This window comes from Macrobrachium nipponense, chromosome 26 (genome assembly GCF_015104395.2).
Source record: "Macrobrachium nipponense isolate FS-2020 chromosome 26, ASM1510439v2, whole genome shotgun sequence".
Classification (NCBI taxonomy): domain Eukaryota; kingdom Metazoa; phylum Arthropoda; class Malacostraca; order Decapoda; family Palaemonidae; genus Macrobrachium; species Macrobrachium nipponense.
In genome coordinates this window covers 31,727,476-31,740,225 of record NC_087215.1, presented here as the reverse complement: position 1 = coordinate 31,740,225, position 12,750 = coordinate 31,727,476, and the positions used below count along the sequence as shown (strand labels likewise).

The 12,750-nt window shown below is 38.0% G+C and overlaps 2 protein-coding genes across 3 annotated transcripts in view; one reads left to right on the top strand and one right to left on the bottom strand.

The window, feature by feature from the left end:
• LOC135199617 (X-linked retinitis pigmentosa GTPase regulator-like) overlaps positions 1–1,906 on the bottom strand; it is a 28,616-nt gene extending 26,710 nt beyond the window's left edge. Inside the window, exons 1-2 of the mRNA XM_064227775.1 lie at positions 1,794–1,906; positions 117–242 (exon numbers count right to left, since the gene is read on the bottom strand). Of these exons, the coding sequence (XP_064083845.1) occupies positions 117–242; positions 1,794–1,824 (157 nt within the window). The 5' untranslated portion in view covers positions 1,825–1,906. The remainder of the gene's footprint in view (positions 1–116; positions 243–1,793) is intronic.
• A 9,450-nt stretch (positions 1,907–11,356) lies between these two features.
• LOC135200151 (broad-complex core protein isoforms 1/2/3/4/5-like) overlaps positions 11,357–12,750 on the top strand; it is a 162,014-nt gene continuing 160,620 nt past the window's right edge. For both annotated transcript variants that reach the window (XM_064228501.1, XM_064228500.1), the window contains exon 1: positions 11,357–11,423. The gene's annotated coding sequence lies outside the window, so the exon portion shown is untranslated. The remainder of the gene's footprint in view (positions 11,424–12,750) is intronic.

The window sequence follows — 12,750 nt, the reverse complement described above, 5'->3', positions numbered from 1 at the left end:
CCAATAACCGGGGACTGCCTGTACTGTACTAATAAAAATACTATAATCGACAACTTTATGTACAGTAAACAACAACTACTGTATCAAGTAATTCTGTTTGAAATAAGAAAACGCACCTGTGACAACAGCAGTATGTTCATCTCCACAAGCCAATTCCAAAATCCTGTCATTCTTGATCCAAAACTTGGAGGGAGAATTGTCCGCAAACCTACTCTTGCCAAAGGTAAAAACAGCACCCGTTGCTGAAATGGATAAAAACATATTAATTACATTAAATGTATATTATACTAGACACATCACATTGAGTATACATAGGCTACACTACACTATTATAAACTTATAATTAACTAATGATTCCAGGAAATAAAGCCTTTTATTGTTACAGACTTTTATCCAGATAAAATACATTATTCCCCTTTGTATGACACAGCATTTACCAGTGTACAAGATTAAAATCATCATTTACGCAAACACTTTTGTTTGCCAACTGCATACCGCAACTAGCAAGCAGTGACCACAAAATTATTGTCATGCTTTGCAACTGGACCTAGGCCATGTACCAGCTTTTTCATCACAGCACTGGCTTCCAATATTATTTTCCAAGTTCGCGTCTAGAACGCACAAGAAAAAGATAAGCCAAATACTGGAATATTATTTGGCTAAAGATAGGACAGTGGTTAAGTATCTTCTAATTATACAGTAATACGTAATGATGCATAATGATACATATAGGTACATCAGTAGCCTTCTGCTGCACTGCAAACTACTATAATAGCAGCAAAAATAAGGTGGATCTACTATTATTTTAATGGCAATGTAAACGATACATCCAAACACAGTAACCAACAAGCAGCCTATGGGTAGTCGAACTTGGAGATGGTTAAACTGCTACCACGGCCTGATTCCTCCCACTTTAGTCTTTTTTATGATTTATATTTATGTTTATGATATTTGCATTCTTCTTTTAATGATTTCATGCTCATGCCCAAGGGGCTGGTACTAAACATGGTGCCCATTCTGCATGTGAACTGATAGCCTAGGGCTACTGTTACAGAACCAGAAGGGCGCAATAGGTAGCAGTCTTTGGGTAATGTTACCTAGGGGATTTACCTAGCTACTTATAGCTATATTAGCCTAGTATTCAATTGTATTACCACCACAGGGAAATTAGGTAACACAGGAATCTAGACTAGCATAGCCCTGGCAAAGGGGCTAGGTTAAGGCTAGCTTCCTTGTGCTCTGCTAGGGTAAACTTGGTCGAGCCCATCCTACTGAAAATTGGTATCATAGACCTATTGTAGCTACTGGGCTATACCTACTAGCCTAGGTAGGAGGTAGCTACCTACCAAGTAGTAGGTATTATAGGTAGGTACCAAGTAGGTAGTACCTACTAGGTACCTACTAGGCTACCTAGCCTATACCTAGGTAGGTAGCTAGCTACCTAGCTATTACAATTCAAGTAAGGCTAGTAAAACAAAACTCACATAAAATACACGATTTACAACCTGAACTATAAGAAAATCAAGGCACAAAATTCAGGGCGTGTCAGAAGACCCTTGGCAAAGGTCAGCAATGCGAAGCAAAGGGCAATGACCTAGGCTACAACAATTCGAGGAGAAAGGTTACGAGGCAGGAGGGAGTCGATCAATCAGTAGACAACAGCACCTTAAATCTAAATCCCAAGGGTGAATTTCAAGCACATAATTAAAAATGGGGGTTTCTACATTGTCAAAATTTATCTCACAAAATCTGTCATTACTTTATATAAACGAAATTCACGTTTACTCGCTCACCAGGCACGTCGAAGTCGCCGTCGACTGTCATGGTCTTCAAATGTCATTTTCTCTCAAAACAATGTGTCGTTCAAACTGAGCAGACGACAACGAACACAAACGGGTGCTGTTTTCTATCATTTCTTTGTGAGATATCTTTTTAAATGTAAATTTTCATACAGTTATATTTTGTTTGTTTAATAGAACTTTGCGTTTTAAAATTCATAATTTATTATACCTCTAAATCTTCTTCAACATTGGGTTATAAATGGAACAGTTCATTTAGAACAGATTCCTTCCTGTTCTTCTTCTTGTTTCAAAAGGTCACGCCGCATAGTTCAGAGAATTCTCGGTACCGACGTCTCAAAATCATTTATAATTTAAGGACGGGTATAATTTTACTCTCAGTTGGTGTCATCTAGTTTGTCTTAATTTATTTTGACCAATCCAATGCACTAAAAACCCACCGAAAACACTTTATTGTTTATTATAGCAGTTCTAAAACTTTGGACGAGGGGAAAAATTCCAAGCTTTATTCTTTGAGATACACTGAAGCTCTCGTATAATTCATTTTTTATATATTCATATGCTTAAACGTGCACGTAATAATTATCCTAGTAGCCGTCTCGTCCGGAAATACCTAGAGTTATTGATTCCCGGTCTTAAAATAGAGCAGGGTTACCCTGATCATTCTGATGACATTTGAAATTCCAGACGTACTACACTCATTCTGTAGCTTAGAGATTTGTAGAGATAGTTAAGTACTGATAAAATATAAAACATATTTTTTATATAAATTTGGTCAATAAACGAGTGTTTTATATTATAAAGACATTCTTCACGAATAAGTACATATGAAAAGTATTTACCGCAGAATAGACTCAAATCAGTACCTTACAGCAATACAAAAGGCATCAAAAGATATTAGGGGAAATTATTCCATTCCATAATACAACAGCAGACATAAGGAAAATAGACTATAGGTATTGTGATGATTAAATGTGAGCTGACGAGTTTACGTATGGGGGATACAACATTTTAAAGTCCTTAATGAGCATCACGAGCAAGTGACTGGTCACCGAACATCCAGATCATGTCCTGGATGGCTATCATATATGCATACACTCACCACCCAAAGTGCTAGATGTAAGATAATGGCTGCAGATAACTCAGCAGGTAGGCCTAAGTGACTCCAAAATACTCGGTTCTCAGCTCACATGGACAATAAAGTAGAATCACCGCGAACATCCATTCGGAACTTGAAGATAAATTGAATTTTGAACCAACAAAGTGAAAATTCATCGACAATACCCACTGAGCTTATAAAAATTACTATCTATGTGAATTTAGAAAATTCATATAGATATAGCTCGATCTATATTCTATACATTACAGAAAAAAATACGTTTAGCTTAATCGAACTAGAGGGTCAATGCATTACAAAGAAAAGTATCGTAATGACCCAGTTATTTTCACTTCATAGTGAAGTTTCCCTACTTCAAAAATGCGATGTTCACAAAGATTAGATTTTGCACAGATGATGCTATATTAATAGGATTTATTTACTAAGGATAAATAGGTGAAATTCAACATGTATATTTAAAAATTACAAACAGACACGCACAAATTTATATTCAATAGAGAACACCAGTATTCCAAGAAAGCAATTAAATCAGCACGTAAGAATGTTGATTTTTGTTGCATATGGAAGTATTAGTTGGTAGCTTTCAAATAAACTTGCCTTATAAGTCTCATCAACAACTTTCTCTCAACAGTTTACCATTTTATGCAAGTTTATTCATAACCACATCTGTATTTAGAACCATCGATCGTTGCCTGACGAAGTGACTTTGTCCATTTAACCTTCGTCAGACTCTTCATTGTGTGGCTCAGTGAATGTTTTAATGCTTGTGTGTGTGTGTGTGTGTGTGTGTGTGTGTGTGTGTGTGTGTGTGTGTGTGTGTGTGTGTGTGTTTGCCCGCGCGTGCGTGCGTGTGTGTTAGACCTCTGATCTTGGTCCACTAGGGGTAGATTACCAGAAATAAGCCAATAAAATGATAATGGAGACTGAATGTCTGCAGCCACAATTTTGTCGCGAATTTCATCTTCATAGGTTCCTTCAGCATCATTCAATCTCTTATGTTTTGCTCTAGCAGCTTGTTCGCCCTTTAAGGATAACTGGTCACAGGTTTTTTTTTTTTTTCTCTCTCTCTCTCATGCCACTGAAGTTTCCTGCCAAATCTTTCAGACGATGGTGATGAATACTCCTGTTACACATAAAGGTGGCTGGCTATAAGTCAGTATGAGACCTTAAATATAAGAGCGGAAGACAGCAATTTAGAAGTGAATAAGAAACCAGGTGTCGACCAATGACCTCTGTAAACCTTTCCTCGCAAAACCTCAATGGTAGAGCGATCTAATTTATGTAACAAACTGTTAGCAAAAGCTAGGAAAATTCTTCTTGTTTGCAGATATTGGAAAATGGACATCTGGAAAAAAAATAGTAGAAATACCTGACTTTATATTGTATTTCAACTAATGTAAGTGGTACTTCAGTGTATGTAGCACTCATTCAGGCTCCCAAACATTCACTCTGTGATGAGTTTCTCGGATAAACACAGCAACGTCCTTCAGCGAAGAAAACAGCAAAAACTACTCCTGTGTACATGGTATTTGATAGCAGAATACCTCGGTGATAAGTAGGGAAACCCTGAAACTGATCCTGCGTGGTTCCATCTGCAGTGTTGCCAACAACTTTCTTTTGCTCTCGCGTAGCATGAATTTATCAGTCATATATGTCAGCAACTCTAGTAGATTCACATCAACCGTGCATTTGACGTCTAGATGCTGATTACATGGAAGTAATGAAATGTTATACCCCGTGGTATTTACCAGCAGCTTTGCATTGCATTTGTTATTCGTATGCCTTTTGTTTCAATTCAGTTTTAAAAAAATGTACATAAGTGAACCGTTACGGTTGAAAGGCATCAGTGGAGAGTAATGTGGTTATAGTAGGTTCACATGATCACATCAACCGCTTTTGACGTCTAAGACAGTCCATTACGACGATCCTGATTGTCTGTTGATAAGCCAATCACAGGGCTGGAAACTCTCAGAGTCTCGAGAGAGTTTCGATATAAAGCCCCCAGCGTTTGTATGATCCCACCTCGGTCTGACTTGAAATCCTACCTATATGAACTCTCAAGAGACTGAGAGGTTTCCAGCCCTGCGATTGGTTTATCAACAGCCAATCAGGAGCGTCGTAAAGGACAGGCCTAGACGTCAAAAGCACGGTTGATGTGAATCTACTATAACCACATTACTCTCCATTGATGCCTTACAACCCTAACGGTTCACTTATGTACATCTTTTAAAAACATCTGAATTGAAACAAAAGGCATACGAATAGCAAATGCAATGCAAAGCTGCTGGTAAATACCACGGGGTATAACATTTCATTACTTCCATGTGATCAGCATCTAAGTGATTTTTTAGATAAACGTACTTTTTATGTCGTTTTTGCTGTTTTTTACGGATTCCAGATTCGGTAGCGGATTCCTGGACGCGAAATTTTTTACGGATTCGGAGATAGATAGCCACCTAATAAAGGTTTCAAAACCTAACCTGGAGGCATTTTTGTTTTGTGATTCTTAAGAAAATAATGCTAGGTATGAATGGCCAACTGAAAGAAAGACCCCTGTAAGGTACAAAACGCTATCCCCCCCCCAATCCCCCACCAAAAGCAATGTAAACATGAAGAATACTGGGGAAAAACAAACGTGCGGACGCATAAAATTATGGCTACACTCACTTTCTTTTGTGTTTGGTTTTCTCATTTAATATTACATTATTCTCAAAACTTTCCAAGAGGGGATAGAATTTAGTCCTTTAAAAAATTACGAAAGTATTTCCGGATTATCAATAATGCTTTTACTGATTAAAGACTCATTGTATTTTTGTAACCTGCTATATACTTGTCCAGCGCTAAATGAAAACTTATCTGTCCCATTTAATTTCCTCATTTGATTATTAACCACATCATTGATCTCTGATGTGAAGCCAACAACAATTTATATGTAATAAACGATAAAAAGGAATTGGAAAATGCACTTCTGAGCGCACAGAACCCATATAATTCAGTAAGTTGCCCAAAGAACTGATAGAAGTTAAAATTGGATGCATTCAAGAATTACCAAAAAAAAAATATATATAATATATATATAATATATATATATATATCTATATATATATAATATATATTATATATATATATATATATCTATATATATATATATATATATATATAGAAATTCAGAATCTGTTTTTTGACACAGCAGACAAGAGCGTTCAGAAACCTGAAAACTGCGGCTGGACCTTATTAAAGGAAGCAGGAGGCCTCCAAAATAAACAGAGACGACTATGAACGAAGATTTCCTAAAGTAAAGACGACTTCTCTATTCTTGTATCCTTTTTGATGATGCTCACTTGTCTCCGTCAATGAACCTTTTGACCTGCCTCCAGGGAAAGGACGGTTTTATCATTAGCACTTCTCTTCCATGCTAACCGTGATATCATTTCACCAAGGTATCTTCTATTCATAATGACGTTGTGTATTTATCTCTTTACCGCACCATCGCCAAAAAAAGTTATGAATTCTAGGCTGAATATATAAAACATACCTCTGTCGCATTTAGCATATGTTTTCATGTTGCCGTTGCAATCATGGGCGCCCGCAACTTATTTTCCAAGGGAGCCAAATCTTAATGCATGCATGGATAATTTCCGGTATCAAGGAGACAAACACTTTCGATCCATTGAACTGCCAGGTTAATTCCAAAACTAGTATCAGCTCCTGCATTTCTTTAACGAATAAAGCGCATATATGTATATAGTATATATATATATATATATATATATATATATATATATATATATATATATATATGTGTGTGTGTGTGTGTGTGTGTGTGTGTATATATATATGTATATATGTATGTATGTATAACTGAATCACGAAAGTTAGGAACGTGATAAATCCATAAATAAAGATATATGCCACGAAGGAGGATCTACGAGACCTTTCGACGTTAAACGTCCTTTACTAAGCAGAAATTGACATAAATGATCTCCTGAACACTCGGGGCTAAAGGCCACTCAGATACAAAGGGCATTTGAAGGGAACTTCTAATGATCACTTTAAATGGAATATATTTACAAATTAATTACTCGACGTATTCACGGGTGCCATAAGGGCGCTAGGACTCTCAAGGTCGGACTTATTACTAAGAAAACAAATTGTCTGTAGCAATGAAATCACGTGATCGGATTGCCAACACGTGGAAGGACTTGCAGCGCAGTTAGGGGTGCCCAGAGTGTTTAAGGATAAAGCAATCACCTCTCACAGCAGGGATGAAGGCGGTAGGATACCTTAAACGAGGCAGTTTCTTTATAAACACACATGTGACTAACAAAGTACTGATCAAATGCGGTGATGCCACCAAATCTTCAGACTTGCTTAAAATAAATCTTACATTCCCAGAATTCCTTCAAAGGGCAAGAAATGAGTGAATTACTTCACAGAAAGTTATTGCATTGCGTAGGAGGGTGTAGAATACAGACACCGACCTAGGTTATCTCCCCTGGTAATTTCTCTTAGCGACTGCTAATTCCGGAAGGTCATTCAAGCAATGAGTGCTAGTAAATCACATGACTGGGTGTGTGGAGCGTCTGAGAGCGTGATCCTCTCGATGACCTATTTTATTAACTTTGTGTGCCCTCTGGCGGCTTCTGGTTTAATTCTCAGCTTTTGGGAGCTGGTGCTGGCGTTTCAAATTCTGAACGACAGGGCAGACAACAGATCGGCGAGAGAGAGAAAGAGAAGCCTCGTGATTGTTCGTTCAAAAACAACTTGATTCACGTAATACTGAATGGCAAAATGGGATATATATTATATATATATAGATTATATATATATATATATATATATATATATATATATGCTTAAAAAATCGCAGTAGATGCATGTGACTTCATTAAATAAGCGAATACCACAGGAAAATGATAGTCAGAAATCCAAGCTCTTTCATCTTTACTAAGCCGGTGTCAAGGAACGAATGGAATACAATTGGAGAGAAAGGTCTCAGGTACACAACAAGATCAAGAATACCAGATGGTTAATTGTCGAAAGGGTAAAAATTAAAAGAGATAATCCTGGATTATCGGATACCGATAATCTTGGATTATCTCTTTATTTTTTACCCTTCTGACAATTAACCATCTGGTATTCTTGATCTTGTTGTGTACCTGAGACCTTTCTCTCCAATTGTATTTCATTCGTTCCTTGACAATGTCTTAGTAAAGACGAAAGCACTTGGATTTCTGACTATCATTTTCCTGTGGTATTCGCTTTTATATATATATATATATCTATATATATATATATATATATATATATATATATATATATGATGTGTGTGTTGTCATAGTTGCAATGCCTGTTAAAACAAATTTATAAAATCCAACATTTAGGAAGTTTCAAAATTATTTCCTTGTGTATGCAATCTGTGCAATTGATATCTAATGACATACAGACCATGAACATAAACGTAAGAGTACTAAACCCCTTCAGAATAACCGAAATCATTAACCAAGATAAGGACTGAATATAACACGTACTCTGTTCATAAATTAATATAATTTCTAAAAGGGAAATCAGATGATATACAGTTATAGGAGCATTATCTGGCTCTGTGGCACTTGTGACGTTACTTCTATCATTCACAATAGCAAGGCAAAAAGCCACCAAAATGCAAGCAATTATTTATCCTACAAAGGCAAGTATAGACATAGCTTACGGATAATGAACTAAATTTAACAATGCACAATAACACTATGCAGTGGATCACTGTAAGTGAGCTTGAGAGTCACTGACATTCAGGGATATGATACTCCAATATCGGCACTGGCAGAGTTGAGTGAGTGGCACTGTTGATCTACAGGGCCGGTCACACAATGGGCAGTCTATACAAATGTTCAAAGTATTCCTCATGAAATACTGGTAACTGTAAAAGCAAAAGTTATAAGAGAAAATGTAAGACTTCGATATTACATTAATTGTTTTAAGCTTAATCATTAATTTAGAGTAGGAAAATTCACTCAACGTGATAGTTATATCACAATATACTCACTGATATCACAGGGAGACGGAAATCTAAGAATGGGAATAATAAGAGAAAACAGAGCTGAAAATAGAATGAGTGCTAGAACAGGGGTGATGCTAGAACAGGGGTGAAGAGCTAACAGAACAAAATGCTCAATGCTAGTTACCTTAGACTGTAGAATGACAGGTGTAGGCCGCAGCAGTTCATCGGCCAAAGGATGTGGGTCGCTTTCAGGGCTTCACCAAAGAGTTAGAAAACAATTCTTCATCAATCAAGAACCAAGCCAAGGTCATTCATCAATCAGATTTGTAATTAGTCTCGATACACAGTTCTTGATATTACCAGCCGCTTCAGCTTCAAGACGATACTCGAGGAGAGCAGTAGGCAGAGTCATCAGGCGCAAGACCACTTACGGGTACAGAGTACTACAGCAGAGCTGGAGTCGAAGAGCAGAACAAACTGCCGCATGTAGCAGGCTACGCAGTCACTGTCAGTGTGATATCTCCAGGCTAGGACAGTATGCCGTGTCTTACTAGTCACAAGCAAATGCGATTTGATGGGCTTGTTGTTGTTGTTGTATGAAGCCAACACTTCTTGTTGGCACGGGCCTTTCCCTTGTTCGGCCCGTAGGTGATCTGAAAAGATTCTTTAGGTGCATAGTTAGGTATGTGAAGTTGGAAATACTTTTAGTTGGAGAGATAGGAGTGAACAGGGGAAGGATGGATTGGTATCAGTAAGAGAGGGCCATCATGTCATATTAAAGTAGAAGTTTGAAAAATGTAAGGCTTTCGAATATTAGAGAAAACTGTGCAGGTGGGGTTGTCCAACCCTTTACTTCCTTGGGTCCCATGCGGAAGGATGCAGTGGTAGGTAAAGTTTAGAAGAATGATAGTGGATGATGTGGATAGAGCCTTAAAGTCAGGAGATGTGATGAGGGTGAATGATGTCACTTTAGCTTATTTTTACCTTGGTGGAGGTAGGTTGTATATAGAGCATCTGGGCATGCTCTTCTAAGTTCTCAATAATCGTTTTTGCGACTGTGGCAGCTGCATGCTCAGCATCTTGTGAGTTTAAATCTATTTGTGTTACACCTCTTAGGTCAAACCAGGCCGTATTTACACCCAAGCATTTGGACTGGTGGCATCCTGTCAAAAACTGGACACTTTTTTTTGTTCTCAAAACCCAAGTCCGAGTCCGTTGAGAGGCGATTCGCCTCGGATCCTTCATCTTCGCAGCTAATCGTCTACTGGAATATAAATAAACATTTGAGCGCCGGCCGGGGGAGTGGGAACAGAGAGAACAATGCAAGTGCAGGTGATTTGAGAGAGGCTGAGGAGTATATTCTCTAGACCTTGGGTGCGAGGAGGCCGAGTCCGGAACTCGAGGGTCCGACAACAATGCCAAGGACCAGGTCAGGTAGAAAGTTAGAGATAAGCAAAGGAGACCCCTTCCAAGAGGCGTATGAATTTTAGCGACTTAGCAGGAAGTTCTTTCTTGTATGGTTGCTCGCCAAATTAATCCGGGACCATGTTACAATAGAAGAAAAGGGGCGTGAGTCCCTTAAGTGCGAGTGACCCTTCGTGGAGGTCTCGACATCGGTCATTAGCTAATCCTGATGTGGGTACGACAGCTTATTTATCATCCAGAAACTAATCCCAGGGAGACGCCATTGCAAGGGTTTTCGTCTTCGTTCGCCCAAGTCAAAATATTCCCAAAGGATCCTTTATCCGATCGCAATATGGAAGGGAAATTCTCATTTTGAATTTTACTTTACTGGCCCAAATCCATTCTCTCAAAATTTACGTTGGCTAAAAGAAAGAATAAAAGAAAGAGGATCCAAAATGATGCTGACGATTATATATATTATATATATATATATATATATATATATATATATATATATATATATATATATATATATATATATATATATATATATATATAATTTTACCAGGATTTCAGGAGGGGGCAAGTGGCGCCCATGGTTGCAGTTGACAGCTATTTAAACCAGTATATAATGACATGTAATTCTTGGTTTTCTTTTGGAACCTATTCTGCATTTTTCTAAGCTTCAATTAAATACATTTACAGAAAATTATAGAGAATCCCAGAACATTTTCGAATTTTGCTCTATATTTTCATTTTGGAAACCAGCAAACTACCTAAATCAAGATGTTATACTTAAAAAATATTTTTTTATGGTAAAAGGCGCTGAATTACTTAAACTGTTATTATGTCAATCTATAATTAATTAATTAAAACAAAACATTAAGATACAAATTTTTGCAAGTCTTATATTAATACACCAACTTTGGGAGTGACAATTCCTTTGCCCCGTTCAAAAATGGCTGCCACGCATCCTCCATTTTTATCCCTTTTCACCAAAACCGACAAATTGTCAGTTTTCTAACACATTCTTAAACAACGAGTAGCATAGCGTCAGTCAAACATGGCGGAAAACTGCATTTACCTTACAAGGCATTTGAACCCTGTAAGTAACTTTTCCGCTACCAATTGTCATTGTCCTTCTTCCCGCTGATAGACATACGAGTGTAGAGTCAGCAAATGGCAAAATATTAAACAATTCTCATTTATTTCATGTGAATTTGGAAGGAATAGTTCCGCCCACCGTCTAGCCATTAGCGACGGTTTGTTTACATTTGACGAGTTGGGCGTTCGTGCCTCCTCCCGATGGCCCTCTCAGTGGAGAGAGATCACACTGAAATGTATTGAAGACACGCATTAAGTATTAGGGGAAGATGAGAGTTTTAAAGTGCTAACTTCTTTCGACTTTTTGATGGCATTCATAAAGTATTTTACTGTATCATAAAGCTGCGTTTTCGTGTGTAGGCTACCGTCCAAGCCTAGTCTGGTCGAGTTTTTTTTTCTTTTTTTAATTGTCCGTTTGTGTATCATGTGCTACCCTATGGAGCCAGGATCACATTTGGTAGTTAAATATATCTTTTCTTATGATTTGATGTGTGCTTTGCACGATTCTGTTCTTTTCATTAGCAAATGGTTATTTGTACCTTCCTTATTGCTTATGATCATGGGTATCTAATGGGAAGGTTTGGGTGAGGAAAACTCAAGGATGCATTCAACTTGATGTAGAGTAAACAACTGGGCTGCGACGTGTAGCCTCGCAGAAAGACCACCTTTTCACTCAATAGGGTAAATGGCCAGACGGCAACATGTTCACTAGCAGAAAGACCACTTTTTTTTTTTTTTTTTTTTTTTTTTTTGTTTTTTTTTTTTTTTTTTTTTTTTTTTTCCACTGCAAAGGCAATTGTTGAAACAACGATCCACCAAATGTCACATTTTTTCATTCAATATTTAATTGGTGAAAATCAATAAAATTCAATATTTAGGCATACCATTCAAAAGATTGAAGTTTATCCAACAAAATGAGATAGGGTAAAAAACCGTAGGGTCCAGAATTTAGGCTGGAGGGAAGGGCGCAAGGTGCCTTCCAGGCTCTCTTGAGAGGGCGCAAGGCCTCCGAGGCGCTCCATCCGCGCTTAGGAGAGGGTGAAGATGACGAAGAGAAGCACTGGCGCAACACTTCTTTCTTGGTTCGATCCAAGGCAGCCTGGGAACGTGCAACAGGATCTGCCGAGGGGATGTCTGACCGGTGGGGGGGTTCTCCTACCTTCCTGCGGCTGTTGACTTTCCTCCTCCACTGGGTCTGGGAGTCTGGAAGAGGTCTAGGCCTGGAAGCGTTAGTGAGCCGGTCAGACGCACCCTCCACTGCATTAGGGGCACTACACAATTTACTGGCACTATTACTCTTACCTTCTAAAGAGCGTATTTTGCTCTCC